Below are 18,128 nucleotides of genomic sequence, written 5' to 3' on the forward strand. Positions count from 1 at the left end.
AATACATTCCAGTCATTTATGCTCTCTTTTCCTTACATAACAATATTTTTACTACATGGCATGGGCTATTCTTCTCATGACCTACATGACTTGACTCACCTTTGAGTCACTAGATGTGGCAAATCACTTATCTATAAATGTGGACTCCAAAGAGTCACTCCTTCCTAGGTCCTCACCCCTTTGCAATATAATGTTACTACTCGTTCCATCAAGAGGTGGAACTGATGATGACATGACAGTAAATTTTTGGATGATTCTAAATAAAGGTTTTTAAAAACCTTTCTGGGTTACAGGCTAGTCTTGTGACTTGTTTGACTAAGAGAATATAGAGGAACTGCCACTGGGCAAGTATCATGGCCTTGGTCTTCAGCGACCTTCCATCATCTATTCTTGTTCTATTGGAACCCAGTCTCCATGTTAAGAAATTCAGGTGAACTGGCTGGGGAGAGAGGCTCTGAAGGATAACAGACCACTTAGAGAGGAGAGCTAGTACCAAGATACTACCCGTGGAAGGCCATCTTGGACCTTCCCACCCATTTTGGCCCAGCTCAGCCCAGCTCCCAGTTGGATGCAATCATGTACATTCACCCAATGGACACATAGCAAAGCAGAGCTCTGCCTGAATCTTGAGCCTCATAACCATGGGCAATAAACCATTGTTCTCTTAAGCCACTGTGGTTTGTTATACAATAGATAACTGAGATCATTTCAGAAATACAACATAGCAGTAATAAACAATTGACATCTTTTTTTGAGGAGGACTTCTCTTATATCAGGTTTCTTTACATACAAATTTGTATTCATAACTAATTGTGGTTTAGACACGATGGTTCTTTAGAACATAGGGAACTATGAATTTTAAAAGTAAATGGTTTCTTAGTAACAAATATATGTAAAATAAAATATTTTGAAGCTGAAAAGTCATTTGAAGACATGAATGATAAATATGCTTTTAATCTAATAAAGTTGTAGGAATTACAGTATCTCAAAATGATAGCTTATGATAAATGTAGGCTTATTTTAATTCATTATTTTACAGAATTTCAAGTATATAACAATATAGTTATGTAAACAAGTCTTATGATCTACATTTTATCCTAATAGAAATGATTTCAAATCATAATATAACAGATAATGAGAAAGAAGTTTTATAATAGGTCTTTTTTGAAAGAATTTTGCTTACCAGCACTAGATAGAACTGGCTTTAATTCTCATTTTGAGTATCTATAGTTTTACCAGTTTTAAGTAGTCATTGCAAATGGATATTTCTAATTACATTTACTTTCAAAACAGGTAGTAAAACTTTGTAAGTTAGTGCTAGTGAAGAGGAAATTCAAGCTACTCTCAAATGCCACGATCTGTGTTTCTTTCCTCTGCAACTGCCAGGCGGAAGATAGAATAATTACATCATCTAGACATTCTGACCACATGGGGTCAGGCAGTGGGATATTTAGAATCATCGAAAAATTTACTATCACGTCATCATACATTATATGACTGTGCTTTATCATATATTATGGATGATACATATCATTGTTTACATGATAATGATATAGAGATAGGGAGGAATGGAACTCCCAAATAATAACTTTCTGGTGTCTTATAAAGTGCCTTATTATTATTATTGGAAACTGCTATAAGGGCTAAATACTATTTGTTTAATTTGTGATTAAATTAACTTGTGATCCACGGTAATTCTGTTAAAAAGCAAATCAAACCATGTACTTCTTCTGCTCAAAATCCTCCCATGGCTCCCATCCCCCTCAAGTAAAAGCTGAAGTTGTTGCTACAGTCCATAAGACCCTACGTTATCTCCCTCTGCCCCATTCCTTCTCTAACCTCATGCCCTACTACTCTCCTCTCTTTTATTTCACTCTGGCCACAATAGGCTCCTTGCTGCCATGACCCTCACGGGCTCCTGCCCCAGGCCCTTTGCACTTGCCATTCCCACCCCTCAGCCTGGAATGCTTCTCACCCAGGTACCTGCATGGCTAACTCCTTCAGGTCTTCTTTTCAGTAAGGACTTCCTGTCCACCCTACCAAAAATCTCCTTCCCCTAGGTCACCCGCAGTGTCACCAACACATCAGATTCCCATTACATTCTTTGTTTGGTCTCCTTAGCACTTATTCTATTACTGTTTTTATAGCAAAGTAGGGTATTGCTGCTGCTGCTGCTGCTAAGTCGCTTCAGTCGTGTCTGACTCTGTGCGACCCCATAGATGGCAGTCCACCAGGCTCCCCGGTCCCTGGGATTCTCCAGGCAAGAACACTGGAGTGGGTTGCCATTTCCTCCTCCAATGCATGAAAGTGAAAAGTGAAAGTGAAGTCGCTCAGTCGTGTCCAACCCTCAGCGACCCCATGGACTGCAGCCTTCCAGGCTCCTCGTTCCATGGGATTTTCCTGGCAAGAGTACTGGAGTGGGGTACCATTGCCTTCTCTGAAAGTAGGGTATTAGCTCCTACTAATTTTTGTCTTTTGTATGCATTCCTACATCTGCTATTCCTAGAATAGTGCCTGGCACATAGTAAGCACTCAATACATATCTATTGGATGACTACATCCTCCTTGTTCATACTAGTGAGACATTCTGTTAGACCCTGGGATTATAGACTTAACTAAAACATGGATCCTGGCCTCACAGACCTCACGACTGCTGGGAACTTCATACATGCTACTGTGTTTTGGGCTAAAATATACGAGAGGAACTACCCCGCGTCCGAGGTCAGGGGAGGCGGGCGGGAGGAGCAACCCCACGTCCAAGGAAGTGGCTGCACGGGCGCAGGAGGGCCTAGAGGAGCTATCCCATGTTGAAGGTCAGGAAGGGCGGTGGTGAGGAGATGCGCTTCGTCCAAGCTAAGGAGCAATGGCTGCACTTTGCTGGAGCAGCCGTGAAGAGATACCCCATGCCCAAGGTAAGAGAAACCCAAGTAAGACGATAGGTGTTGCAAGAGGGCATCTGAGGGCAAACACACCGAAACCATACTCACAGAAAACTAGTCAATCTAATCACACTAGGACCACAGCCTTGTCTAACTCAATGAAACTAAGCCATGCCCATGGGGCAACCCAAGATGGGCGGGTCATGGTGGAGAGATCTGACAGAATGTGGTCCACTGGAGAAGGGAATGGCAAACCACTTCATTATTCTTGCCTCGAGAACCCCATGAACAGTATGAAAAGGCAAAATGATAGGATACTGAAAGAGAAACTCCCCAGGTCAGGAGGTGCCCAATATGTTACTGGAGATAAGTGGAGAAATAACTCCAGAAAGAATGAAGGGATGGAGCCAAAGCAAAAACATAACCCAGCTGTGGATGTGACTGGTGATAGAAGCAAGGTCCGATGCTGTAAAGAGCAATATTGCATAGGAACCTGGAATGTCAGGTCCATGAATCAAGGCAAACTGGAAGTGGTCAAACAGGAGATGGCAAGAGTGAATGTCAATATTCTAGGAATCAGTGAACTGAAATGGACTGGAATGGGTGAATTTAACTCAGATGACCATTATATCTACTACTGTGGGCAGGAATCCCTCAGAAGAAATGGAGTGGCCATCATGGTCAACAAAAGAGTCTGAAATGCAGTACTTGGATGCAATCTCAAAAAGGACAGAATAATCTCTGTTCGTTTCCAAGGCAAACCATTCAATATCACAGTAATCCAAGTCTATGCCCCAACCAGTAACGCTAAAGAAGCTGAATTGAACGGTTCTATGAAGACCTACAAGACCTTTTAGAACTATCACCCGAAAAAGATGTCCTTTTCATTATAGGGGACTGGAATGCAAAAGTAGGAAGTCAAGAAATACCTGGAGTAACAGGCAAATTTGGCCTTGTAATACAGAATGAAGCAGGGCAAAGACTAATAGAGTTTTGCCAAGAAAATGCACTGGTCATAACAAACACCCTCTTCCAACAACACAAGAGAAGACTCTATACATGGACATCACCAGATGGTCAACACTGAAATCAGATTGATTATATTCTTTGCAACCAAAGATGGAGAAGCTCTATACAGTCAGCAAAAACAAGACCGGGAGCTGACTGTGGCTCAGATGATGAACTCCTTATTGCCAAATTCAGACTTAAATTGAAGAAAGTAGGGGAAACCACTAGACCATTCAGGTATGACCTAAATCAAATCCCTTATGGTTATACAGTGGAAGTGAGAATTAGATTTAAGGGCCTAGATCTGATAGATAGAGTGCCTGATGAACTATGGAATGAGGTTCGTGACATTGTACAGGAGACAGGGATCAAGACCATTCCCATGAAAAAGAAATGCAAAAAAGCAAAATGGCTGTATGGGGAGGCCTTATAAATAGCTGTGAAAAGAAGAGAAGCGAAAAGCAAAGGAGAAAAGGAAAGATATAAACATCTGAATGCAGAGTTCCAAAGAATAGCAAGAAGAGATAAGAAAGCCTTCTTCAGAGATCAATGCAAAGAAATAGAGGAAAACAACAGAATGGGAAAAACTAGGGATCTCTTCAAGAAAATCAGAGATACCAAAGGAACATTTCATGCAAAGATGGGCTCGATAAAGGACAGAAATGGTATGGACCTAACAGAAGCAGAAAATATTAAGAAGAGGTGGCAAGAATACACAGAAGAACTGTACAAAAAAGATCTTCACGACCCAGATAATCACGATGGTGTGATCACTCACCTAGAGCCAGACATCCTGGAATGTGAAGTCAAGTGGGCCTTAGAAAGCATCACTATGAAGAAAGCTAGTGGAGGTGATGGAATTCCAGTTGAGCTATTCCAAATCCTGAAAGATGATGCTGTGAAAGTGCTGCACTCAATATGCCAGCAAATTTGGAAAACTCAGCAATGGCCACAGGACTGGAAAAGGTCAGTTTTCATTCCAATCCCAAAGAAAGACAATGCCAAAGAATGCTCAAACTACCGCACAATTGCACTCATCTCACACGCTAGTAAAGTAATGCTCAAAATTCTCCAAGCCAGGCTTCAGCAATATGTGAACCGTGAACTTCCTGATGTTCAAGCTGGTTTTAGAAAAGGCAGAGGAACCAGAGCTCAAATTGCCAACATCTGCTGGATCATGGAAAAAGCAAGAGAGTTCCAGAAAAACATCTATTTCTGCTTTATTGACTATGCCAAAGCCTTTGACTACGTGGATCACAATAAACTGTGGAAAATTCTGAAAGAGATAGGAATACCAGACCACTTGATCTGCCTCTTGAGAAATTTGTATGTAAGTCAGGAAGCAACAGTTGGAACTGGACATGGAACAACAGACTGGTTCCAAATAGGAAAAGGAATACGTCAAGGCTGTATATTGTCACCCTGTTTATTTAACTTATATGCAGAGTACATCATGAGAAAACGCTGGACTGGAAGAAACACAAGCTGGAACCAAGATTGCCGGGAGAAATATCAATAACCTCAGATATGCAGATGACACCACCCTTATGGCAGAAAGTGAAGAGGAACTCAAAAGCCTCTTGATGAAAGTGAAAGAGGAGAGTGAAAAAGTTGGCTTAAAGCTCAGCATTCAGAAAACAAAGATCATGGCATCCGGTCCCATCACTTCATGGGAAATAGATGGGGAAACAGTGGAAACAGTGTCAGACTTTATTTTTATGGGCTCCAAAATCACTGAAGATGGTGACTGCAGCCATGAAATTAAAAGACACTTACTCCTTGGAAGGAAAGTTATGACCAACCTAGATAGTATATTCAAAAGCAGAGACATTACTTTGCCAACAAAGGTTCGTCTAGTCAAGGCTATGGTTTTTCCAGTGGTCATGTATGGATGTGAGAGTTGGACTGTGAAGAAGGCTGAGCACCGAAGAATTGATGCTTTTGAACTGTGGTGTTGGAGAAGACTCTTGAGAGTCCCTTGGACTGCAAGGAGATCCAACCAGTCCATTCTGAAGGAGATCAGCCCTGGGATTTCTTTGGAAGGAATGATGCTAAAGCTGAAACTCCAGTACTTTGGCCACCTCATGTGAAGAGTTGACTCATTGGAAAAGACTCTGATGCTGGGAGGGATTGGGGGCTAGAGGAGAAGGGGACGACAGAGGATGAGATGGCTGGATGGCATCACTGACTCAATGGACGTGAGTCTGGGTGAACTCCGGGAGTTGGTGATGGACAGGGAGGCCTGGCGTGCTGCGATTCATGGGGTCGCAAAGAGTCGGACACGACTGAGCAACTGATCTGATCTGATATTCAAAAGCATATTCTATCCAAGAAGGGTGCTTATTGAGTTTATAACTGCAGTTTAGAAAGCATTTACCTTCCCTGTAAATATTGAGATCAAATTTAAATAAAGGTGTAATTAAATCTTCACATCCTGGCATGTGCTTCCCTCCATTTGGATAAAAGTCAAGGTGACCACAAGCATTAATAGTTCCAACACCTGAAATTAAAAAAAGCAAGATACATGCTTCTAAAATTCTCCTAAAATTCTCCTCCATCTTTCAGTGCACTTTTGTGTTAAAGCCTTACCAAGCTCAAAGAAGAGGCGAACAGCATTTGTATGGATAACATCAACAAAGTTGGCGTCTGAGGGATCCAGCCTGACTTCATTTGGAGTGTCATGGAAACACGGCCCTGCTGGGTCCAAGCCTAGGAAAAAGCATAATGTGTATTAAACTAAGACATATAAAGGTACACTGACAGTGTTGCTATTTCGGAAGGATAGATGGTGAAGGCAGAGTATTCTTTCTTACGTGATTTATGTAGGTCAAACACCACTCAGCCTGAAGGACAGATACATAAACTGTAGGATGTGTTTATATTTATAAATGCAGGATCTGTATATACTGCAATGTCAGATTCCTACACACAAGCAAGGCTGTGTCTGGACAATACCAAACCAGCTAACAAAGTCAGAAAAGTCAAAGCAGCTACTCTAAGGTCTCTACATGGAATACCATGCAGACAACTAAGGTTATGGATTGCAGACCACCTTAAGAGCAACATTTATATGTTAAAAAATAAATAAATAAAAGCTAAGAACTCTTTAAAATGTAAAGATGAACCACAAAGAAACACAGTTTAAATAGTAGAATCATAGTCCTCAGTTAAGGCTCACTTAGTTCCATTCATTGTATTACCAACAAAAGCCTGAAGCCCAGGATAGGGAAGGGACTTGACAAGGCCATCGTATGTTAGATGCAAAATGGACCATTATATATTAGATGCAAAATGGCCAGACTTCAGTCCATTGTCTCCCATTTGAACGTCTACTAAAACAAAGATTAAGATATTTAAGGTCTCTAAAATGTTACGATCAATCACAAACTCCTCATTTACATATTTGACAATTATTTATCAAGCACTTATTATGTGCCAGGAACAGGGTTTTGCAACTGGATACAAGGAATAAGGTCTAGTCTCTTCCCTTGGAGGGGAAGGCACTGCAACTCAATGTGCTCAGTGCTGAGACAGGTGAGCGCAGGTGTTATGCAAGCACAGAGAAGAAACAGGCAACCCAGTCTTGGGAACCTGGGACATGCTTCTGCTAGAGATGAGAAATGCAAGCAGAGATCTGAGGGAGTAGACGAGTTAGCCGGGGTAAAGATGAGGTCGGCAGCATCCTGGGAAGAGTGCAGAGAGTACACGTGGCCATCAGGCCAGAGTTAACCACATTTGGGAAACTGCAACTAGCTTTCAAGGGCCAGCGCTGCTGCATAGGGTTTAGAATTTGGTGCAAGATGAAGACACCATTGCAGGCAGGAGCCAGATGTAATCAGCTGAGCTACGATGAGTTTGGACATGACCTGGTTGTTGACGGGCAGCTCTTACAAGTTTGCCAAAGGGGAGGTTTACAGTCAGATTTGTATTTTAGCAAAGTCTCTTTGCTGTGAAGTGGAGACTGGGTCTCAGAGCAGAGGGGACTCAGAGCTGAGCTGTATCTGACCCCTGGGAAAATGCAGCAGGAGTGAGCAACGAATGTGCCACAGGTGTGGGGTGTGTATTACCTCGAAATGATAGACTGTTATATGATTCCATTTTTGTTTTTATTTTTCTGAGTCATATAATCATGGAGAAAGAAATGATAGAATGAGAGGAGGCAAGGAGAGGAGAGAGGAGGGGCCTAGATAGAACCTTGAGGGACACCAACACGTAAGGAAAGGCGAAAGAAAAGGAACCTGGGAGGAAGCCTGGAAAGAAGCTGTCAGACAAGAACAAAGACAACCAAAGAGATGCAAGAAGACAGGGAACCACAGGAACCAAGAGAGGGTGTTCCACCAGTGAGGAGGGCTTAGCGAGTCAAATTCTGCAGAGGGGCCAAGGAAAGTAAAGATGGGAAAGGCCTGGAAGAGTCCCACTAAGAAGCCGTTGGTGGTCTTAGTGGTTTTGCTAGCAGGACTGGGGAAGAAACCAGACTGCAATGGGTTGAGGAGAGCACAGCCCTCAAGGAAACATGGCCACTTCCTTTTAGAGGAGTTGGAATCTGAGTGAGGCAAGCTAGGGTATTGGTGAGAAGAGGCTGTGGTCTAAGCAGGAACTGGGACATGTCAGTTCTAATAGAGTTGGGGAAAAGAGCTTGACAAGATGGGAGGAAAAGCAGACAAATGACAGTGAGGGCCCCAACGCTGGCCAGGGACTCAGAGCACAGGTGGAAAGATGAAATTAGACAGAGGGGTCCATGAAGTAAACCAACAGGCATCTGTGCAAAATATCCAAGCTTAAAAGAAAGATGCACAAGCATTTGTCTCACAATTAATCTTCAACTCTAGGGAGAATTGTTTATGCTAATGTACAATTGCTAATTAGATACAATCTTCTGATGATGTCGGGAGTTCAGTGGAGATGGATCCAAATATAGCAGGTACACCTCAAATGATGCTGATGTGAGGACAAGGCAACCAGATACCTTTTTTTAAAAAAATACAACTAGTGTTTTCAAGAGGCAGGGAAGGCAGAATCTTGGATTTGTGGTTCTAAGAGATCTCAGGAGGAAGATCAACAGGAGGGAAAACTGGAAGGTTCAACCTCTTAATTGATCTGAGTTGCGGAGGCATGACCCTTACTGCATGAATGAGAGCGCAGCCTTTGGGAGCTGAGTTTGTTAGTATGTAAGTATTTGGATGCATGAGTGTATCAGCATAGAGAATAACCCCTTCTCTATGGAAATAGAGAAAACAGGAAAACACTGACACCGTTTATAGATAAAAGGAAACAAAACCTTGACCGAGTAACCCCCATGCTATAGTCATCTATGATAACTGCCTACCAGTCATAGAGAATTACCAGAGACACAGAAACTTCAATTCAGTTCAGTTCAGCCGCTCAGTCGTGTCCGACTCTTTGCGACCCCATTTATCGCAGCACGCCAGGCCTCCCTGTTTATCACCATCTCCCGGAGTTCAGTCAAACTCACGTCCATCGAGTCGGTGAAACTTATGCATGTCCTAAAATCTATCATATTTTGTTTTTAACTGGTTTTATTATAAAGCCAACTTTTTTATTTTTTTGAGATCTCGGTTCTTTTGTTATCCAAGGAACATGATTATTCAAAGACTAAGCACTTAGAAGGAATATAGATTGCAACATCCAAATTATGTAGATTCTTCATATGTTTAGAGAGCCTTTAAAAACTTATTATTTTCTATTTATTCAATAGGATAATTCACTTGGCAGGAAACCCTGGAGTTAAAAATTATCCGAGTTGTGAAATAAGAATTCAGGAAAACAAAATCTCCATAAACTTATTGCAACCTACTGTGAATTTTTGACACATTTATGGCAATGTCCCTCCTTTTAATTTACAGCTGAAATGCCTCCCTGTTGGACTGTTGAGACCCATGAGATTCCATTCGTATGAGTTGGGCCCATTTCTTCCATTCTCTGGCAAAGAAGATTTTTGCTACACAATAACTTCAGAGCCAACTCATTGGGAAAGACCCTGATGTTGGGAAAGATTATTATTATGAGGGCAGGAGGAGGAAAAGGGGTGGCAGAAGATGAGACGGTTGGATGGTATCACCAACTCAATGGACATGAGTCTGAGCAAACTCCTGGAGATGGTGAAAGACAGGGAAGCCTGGTGTGTTGCAGTCCATGGGGTTGCAACCAGTCGGACACAACTTAGTGACTACATGCTGCTGCTGCTGCTAAGTCGCTTCAGTCGTGTCCGACTCTGTGCGACCCCATAGACGGCGGCCCACCAGGCTCCCCCGTCCCTGGGATTCTCCAAGCAAGAACACTGGATTGGGTTGCCATTTCCTTCTCCAATGCATGAAAAGGAAAAGTGAAAGTGAAGTCGCTCAGTCGTGTCCGACTCTTCGTGACCCCATGGTCTGCAGCCCACCAGGCTCCTCCATCCATGGGATTTTCCAGGCAAGAGTACTGGAGTGGGGTGCCATTGTCTTCTCCAAGTGACTACATAAAGAACAACAATTTCAGAGTAAATATACAAATTTTAATATTCTACGTAGAAATGGTGGTGGTGGGCTAGGGTTGGAGTTGGAATCAGAGATCTGGGAAAAAGAGGAAACTTTTAGCAGGAAAAGCCTGTTATACCAAGAGACTGCAGAGGCAATATTTTAATACTTTAAACCCGATTTAGAATTTGGAAAAAATATTTTAAATTTAAATCTGAAATTAAAGCACATGTGTGTGTGTGTGTATGTGTGTGTATGTGTGTATGTGTGTGTATGTGTGTATGTGTGTGTATGTGTTTTTGTGTGTGTGTGTGTGTGTGTGTATGTGTATGTGTGTGATCTTCATATACAATAAAGGTATATTTCAAAGAGTGTGGGAAGCAGAAAATTAACTCTGTCTGAGGAAGAAATATCTGAGAAAATTCTCAAAGGATGACCAGCGGGTGTTTAGGGTGAAGGGGAATAGGACTTGCAAAGGCACAGAATCATGAAAATATGTGATAAAACATGAAACATTCATACAACAAGTTCAGATGCTTTAGACAATGGAAAGTTTCAAGCAGTGGAGTGGCACAGCCTGTTTAGAAAGAATGATACTGGCAATACCTGTGTAAGATTGGAGTGCCAGCCTGTTCTGAGTGGTGTCCAACTCTTTGCAGCCCCATGGACTGTAATCCACCAGGCTCCTCTGCCCATGGGATTCTCCCAGCAAGAATACTGGAGTGGGTTGCCATTTCCTACTCCAGGATCCTGAACCAGGAATCGAACCCATATTGTGTATGTTTCATTGGCAGCAGAACCAGGCAGGGTACCAGCCACGAATGGCAAAAACCCAGGAGATGGAGAGGCCTGAGCCGGGACAGTGACCGGGCCATGAAGAGGCGCAGAGCAGATGCGGGGGAAGATGGAAGGGTGGAAGAGACGAGGGGCTTGATGACTGACTTAGTGGGGGACGCAGAGAAGGGAGGGGCCAGCCCAACCTACCAATAATGGAGCTGATATTTTGACTTCTAGTCAACAGACTCGAGTAGTTTGGAAGTCAAGAGTACAGGGAAGGGATGCGGTTAAATCTCATTCCCAACACCTTGTTCATAGGACTCACTTTGCAACTTGTTTTCAGGCTTAACATTATACTCAGGGACAATATTCAACTTCAGTATATGTGCTGCTGAAGCAGGCACACTCAGGGACAATATTCAAAATTTTAGCAACTGGAATAGCGTGGGCTTAAACAAAACAGTTCAGCAATCCAGCTACACTGGGTGAGCAGGACCACCCTGCAGTTTCTGTCTCAGTCTGAGTAGAAGCCATTATGGAATCGCAAAGCATGGAATGTGTCATCATTCAGTCGACACATCCCCAACAGGTGGGTGATCACAGGTCCCACTCCTTGTCATCACAGATACTGCTATGGTGAACACTCTTGAAAATGGATTCACACACTCACCCTTTGGAAGCATTTCATGTTTTAGTTTAGGGAGGGTCACATTTTCTCTTGTCTTCCATTTGCTTCTGTGACTTCCTTGGTGTTCAGATATTTGATACTTTGTACACAAACAAATACCTAAACAAATCCAAGGCCCATCTGCAGGGCAGGCTTACCAGTTATCCTTCCAAGGCCTGGCGTCCTTGACCCAGCTTCCCCAGCCAGATGAGCTCCCAAGCTGTGGCCAATCAAATGTACTTTAGAAGCGGAATATCCAAATTTTTTCTGAGAGGATATTTTAAAAGGAAAACAGAACAAGCATTAAAAAAAAAAAAAAGATAGGTAGAATGGCTGAAACTGGCTTAAAATGAAAAAGGGGCTGACATGTTTCTCCCTCTCCCACCCAGGACGGGGAGACTGGTAAAATGATAAAGCAGCCCATGTCCACCTACATCCTTATCCAGCTGAGGGAGAGAGCACCAGGTGGGCTGAAGGAATGCCTTCTGTCAGAGCTTTCTCCCTGTGCTAAAGGGCCTCGCAGTTCTGGGGAACAGGAAGGAGACCAGCCCAGTGACCCTTCTGTGGCTTCCAGTGCATGTTCATCCTTCCTGAGTCCCAAACCATCCCGCACACCCCTACATGGGCTAAAGGCAGCTCACACCCAGGGGGGGCAAACAATTCACTGAACATTTAAGTCAGCCAACACGTTCCCCTTCAGTTAAGCAAAATCTCCTCCTACTTATTTTCTGAGCCTTTAGGAGCCCACAGTTCAGGCCCCAGGATCAAGGAAGAAATTCAGGAAAGCTTAGTTAGACCTGGTTTTTCTCTGAGGAGGAGATAATCTGTTTCCATCCTCTGTGGACAAAGACACACTCGAAGTTCCTCCGTGTAGTCTAGCCTCCCCTGATGAGCAGGAAGAGTGGATGGAGAAGAGGGAGGGCAGCGGTGAGTATTTGGCTCCCCGACTCTTCTCCAGCCTGTGTCCTAACTGGGCTCAGAGTTGGGCTCGCTTTCCTGACTGACCCTCAAAGTGAGCAGCAGCGCCTGCCAGTCCCCTTCCCGTTGCCTTGTATTTTTCCACAGTCCTGTCCCCACACTCCGTCAGAGCAGAAACGCTGTCTCGCTCACCGTGTACCTCCAGTGCCTAGAATGGAGCCCGGCCCACAGCAAGTGCAGAGTGAAATATTTGTTGACTGTAAGGAGTGAAATCTTAAGAATCTGAAAGGGTCATAAATCTTTAGATTTTTTACTTCACTGCAGTGCATGGTGGGAAACTACTTCCTATTATGGTGGAGCATTTGGAGATTTATAAATGTCTCAGAGTATAGCCCTCATAAATAGCAAAGCCTATTTTATTCTCTTTGAAAATGTGTAGGTTCAAGAGTTGTGCCTGGACTGGCCTAGGGACCTAATTCACTGCCATAGAACCCAGTTTCTGTGGGGAAAACGCATTTCACATTCTGCACAGATAGCGCCCATAACGCAGAAACGGTTTCTTCTCTATCCTTAAGGATAGGTTTATACTGTGCTGAAAAGGAACCGAGATGGTCCTCCAGGCTGACCAAAGCAGCGACCTTGAAAGGCGGGGATAGATGTGGTGAGGAGCCGGTGAAGACACACTGTCACCAAGTGGCGAATTGTAGAACTACAGGCACTTCTTTCACCAAAAAGGAACCTAACTTTCCCTTTCTGGCTACCATACACCAACACTTATTATTTCACATGTTCGGTACTTGTGTAAACTAATAAAAAAAAAGTATACAGGATTGCCCCCAAATTCTTAGTGTTATGACACAAAGCTGGTTCAATGTAATTTTAAAGAAATCAACTGTTCTTACCACGAGAACATCAATAAAATAAGCCACCTCAGCACCAACAACGCGGAGATTGTTTACCGCGTGGATATATTGCAGTGAACCGTTAATCCAGTCTAAATTAATGCAGTTCACATCTTCTACTTTTAGCAGTACCTAAAAAGATTTATTGTAAGTATTAAAAGCAAGAATTAAAGGAAACCTGAGAGCCCAAACAACTGATTCTACAATAAGAAATGACATCTGCAAGTATTGAGGACCTACCATTGCTTGGCCCTGTCCTAACACTTGTACATACATTAACTTATTTAATATTCATTTAAAGATAAGCAAACCTGGGCAAAGATAGGTTAATTAACTTGCCCATGACCACAGAGCTAGTCAATAGAATCATAATATGCCAGACAGCCTGACTCTACCACACTATATGGCTTGTAAATAATTAATTGCTTACTACGTTAGCAGTCTATTAATCTTGAGTAGAAGAGAGGAAAATTAATTTCCTGGAGTGAACTTGGAAATGTTTTCCTTAAATTAAATGAGAAATTTATCATACCATTCAATCTTTTGTCAAAGATGTGAATTTACTAAGAATAATTATAAAAATCTTCTATCATAATCTGTACAATTCATAATAAGTGAAAATAAATGGGAAATGAGTAATTCATCTGTGGTCTTGGAAAATGGCCAGTGTGAATAACTGGAGAATTTCCATGAATACACGTTAGTACCTTGCAAAGTACATTCACATTAAACATAAAACTTTAATACTAGTATAAAGAAGAGATTATTCACATCATACATTGCACATGTCTTGCTGCCATTTGCCATCTGATTTCCATCCAGGTATGTTGATACGTGTGATCTTGTGTGTGGCGAAGTGTGAGGCTCGGATAGTTAAATAATTAACTGCACTGACTTCCTGTTTCAGGTGAAAAGAAATTAAGGTAAAATAATTGAAAATTATTTAACATTTAGTAGAATTATTCTAAATTCACTCAAAAATTGTCTTCTAAGTTTGACTTTAACAACCATCTTTAATACATTTTTATCAAACAAATAGTTACTGCTACATATTGCAGTAGTACCCAGGAATTATTAATGCATTACAAAATGCAACATACAAATTTAATCATAAGGAAAAGAAATAAAAATGTATGGATTTAAGGTAATGTTTGTAAGACAATGTTGGCTCAGTTTTAATTACAATGTCAGTAAGCCTTACTTTTGTACAGTATTTTTCAGTTGTCAATATAACTCATGAGAATTACCTTATTCAAGGCTTAGATGCGTATTCCAAAGGTGGCAAGATAGACTGTCCACCACACTTTATGAACGAGGAGTAGAGGTTAGATCCTTGTCACATGAAATACAACAGCATATTTAAGATATTTTATGTGATGGTGTTAAATATTGTTTTGTATTTCTTGTACTTTGTTAAATGGTTTTTATAACAAAACTCTTGAAGACGTTAAAATACCATTAATTTAAGTGACTTTGTTATTAAGAGAACAATTAGAAGTCAAAAGTATAAGCAATTAAGTAGAGAAAAAATAAAAGGTCAAATCAGCAAATAGCAAGTTTGACCATGGTAATCTTAAACTGAAAAGCAGCAAATTTAGATACTCATGAAAATGAAATGAATGACTGATTACTAGCTACCTGTGTTTAGCAGTGTATACAATTAATCATACAACTTACCAAAGTTTCTCCAAGAGTGTGAGCAAACAAATTAAGAGACTCCCAAGCCGGCTTACAAATGACAATAATTATGATACAGATAAAACTCGTATCTATCTAGATTATAGGTTCTCTGTGAAAGAGTGAAAGTGTTAGTCACTCAGTTGTTTCCAACTGTGCAACCCCATGGACTTCTGAAGCTTACCAGGCTCCTCTGTCCATGGGATCCTCCAGGCAAGAATATTAGAATGGAGAGCCATTCCCTTCTTTAGGGGATCTTCCGGACCCAGGGATCGAACCCAAGTCTCTTGCATTGCAGGCAGATTTTTTACCCTCTGAGCCACCAGGGAAGCCCTGTAAGTACTCTGTAGAGTAGCTCATTTGGCCCTCTCAGTGCTGTGAGGCAGGTACAAACTTTGTAGGTTAGGAAGGGGCGTAATGACAAAGGAAGTCACTTGTCCAAAAGTACTGTAGCTGATGAATCCTGGAGCAAGATCCAAACCCACACGGTCTCTCTCTAAAGCCGTGCACTTTAGAGAAAAAGTGGTGCACTTTAGCCATGCACCACTGGGCTTTCAAGTTGTGATCTGATCATAGTGCTTTCTCCTGATGGGATGCATACCAGCTTCAGGATTTGTGATGTAGATAATAAAATCTATTGTATTGGGGCTTTTTAAGAAGCACTTCTCTGCTAAATACTCGAATCCAAGTGCAAAGATGTTTGTTTATCTATGTTTTTAAAAGAACTCAATGCCCATTCCAACTCTGGCTGGAGCCCCTTAAATACCTACTGTATTCCTGTTTCTACACCCCAAAAAAACTCTATTTAGGAAAGGTCATTTAGTAGAAAAAGTGCGTATAGTTTTCCACTGTCATGAGAATAGTTTGAAAAAGTGGAACCTTGAACAAGCCTCAGAATGGTGGTCTGACAAGTATTATGGGATCCAAGCATTTTCTGTTGTCACAAAAGCCATTAAGGATTTATTCACGTAGGAAAAGGCCACAAACAACTTGTTCACTGTGCATTCAGTCTAGCACACAATGACACACTAACTTAGAAAATGGGAAAGTCCCTAACAACATCATGGGATCAAAAGAAGACAACTTGGATGCCACAAGGACAGAAGCTAAAAAGGGTGTCAGGACAGACAGATTATCTAGAGATAAGAGTGGAGTATTGATGTTTAGCTGGGTGCTGGGGTGTTTTCTTTTACCATTCTTATCTTTGAGCAGTCATAGAGACTAACTGACATGGAATCAACCCATACTATAAGTGAGGCAAAAATAGTCACCAGTTAGGCATGTTCTAGCCTTGACAAAAGCTGCAGGCTCAGGAACCACTGTAATTACGCACCTATGCATCCCAACTAGCAATGGCAATGAGTCGCTTAAGGTTAAGAAGTCACGGATACTATGCTCTCATAATTTAAAAACAAAGAAAGAAAAAAAAAAAAGAAGTCACAGATTCATGGGAAAAAGAAGTTGGTTTTATTCTTCCAGGAAAGTAGCTGAGACCTATGTCTCAGAAGACCATTTCCATCAACAAATTGATCCTTGACAATTCACCAATTGCTAAGCCTCGATTACTAATTCCTTATTTGTTAATTCCTCAATTGCTAAGCCTCAATTGCTAAGCTACTGCACGATTTACTTCTTTCTCATAAACAAAGGTAATCAAATTTATACAGTATAGCACATGGGTCAAACCTGTGATGGTCCTGCTTTTAGTATCTCACCATGACTCAGTCTACAATCTAGCTGTTACTAAAAACCACATTAACAGCAAACCCTCAGGTGTTTATCTATTGCAAAATTCGGGTACAGATCTGTGTTGTCACACATGATTCTTTCCAAATGGAAGGGAGTGGGAAAGATGTGGGAAGCACTGTTTTTATGGCCTCTTTCTTAGGAAAGTATTTGGTTTTCTGATGTTCTCTTCACTGCCCTTTGGGCTCAGCCTTTCCTGAAGACTGGTCTTCATCACCTTCTGTCTTACTGCCTGTGCTCTACAAAGTTCTAGTGCATGTCTCTGTCCAGAAGGATAAAGGATCAGCAAGTCCTATGAAGGCTGAGGGTCAACATCCGGGGATACAGTTAGTCCTGGGCAGAAAAATTCACCCTGAAAGTCCTAAATGGATAGAGGTGCCCCAAAACATTTGTATTACGTTTTTAAAAAATGTGGTAACATACACATAACATAAAATTACTGTTTCATCCATCATTAAGAGTAAAATTCACTCGCACTCTCATTCACATTGTTGTGCAAGCAACAGGACCTTTACAGAACTTTGTCATCGTCTCAGACTGAAACTCTGTGCCCATTAAACAGTAACTCCCATCACCCCCTCCCCCAACCCCAGTAACTATTGATATTATTCTACTTTCCATCTCTATGAATTTGACTATTCTTGGTATGTTATATAACTGGAATCATATAATATCTGTCCTTTTGTGCCTGGCATATTCAATTTAGCAAAACGTTTGCAAGATATTGTACAACCTATTAGAATTTCATTTCCTTTCTACAGCTGGGTAATACTTTTTGCTTTTTGACAGTTAAATCAAACTTTTGAAGACATTTTCTTTATAAGTTTCTCTGTACTCAAAGTAAAGTCTTGTCTTTTCTTCTTTGTTCTCGCTAGAGCCGTAATCTATACAGCAGATGGTATATTTCAGTAAAGAGCTATGTGTACGTATGTATGTGTGAGTCTGGTAAGTAGATAGCTATGCTTGCAGGGTGTGAAGGCCTAGAAGAAGACTGTCTTGGCTGGTGAGACCAGCCCTGCATGCGATGGGTCTGGTGGAAAGCAAGCCTCAAGGTTATGCTGCTGCTGCTGCTAAGTCG

The 18,128-nt window shown here is 41.6% G+C and overlaps 1 protein-coding gene across 1 annotated transcript in view; it reads right to left on the minus strand.

The window, feature by feature from the left end:
- PNLIPRP3 (pancreatic lipase related protein 3) overlaps nucleotides 1–18,128 on the minus strand; it is a 44,834-nt gene that overhangs the window by 11,896 nt on the left and 14,810 nt on the right. Inside the window, exons 4-8 of the mRNA XM_070363604.1 lie at nucleotides 14,406–14,525; nucleotides 13,628–13,759; nucleotides 11,966–12,074; nucleotides 6,477–6,596; nucleotides 6,265–6,387 (exon numbers count right to left, since the gene is read on the minus strand). Coding sequence (XP_070219705.1) covers nucleotides 6,265–6,387; nucleotides 6,477–6,596; nucleotides 11,966–12,074; nucleotides 13,628–13,759; nucleotides 14,406–14,525 — 604 coding nt within the window. The remainder of the gene's footprint in view (nucleotides 1–6,264; nucleotides 6,388–6,476; nucleotides 6,597–11,965; nucleotides 12,075–13,627; nucleotides 13,760–14,405; nucleotides 14,526–18,128) is intronic.

The sequence above is a fragment of the Bos mutus genome, chromosome 26 (assembly GCF_027580195.1).
Source record: "Bos mutus isolate GX-2022 chromosome 26, NWIPB_WYAK_1.1, whole genome shotgun sequence".
NCBI lineage: Eukaryota > Metazoa > Chordata > Mammalia > Artiodactyla > Bovidae > Bos > Bos mutus.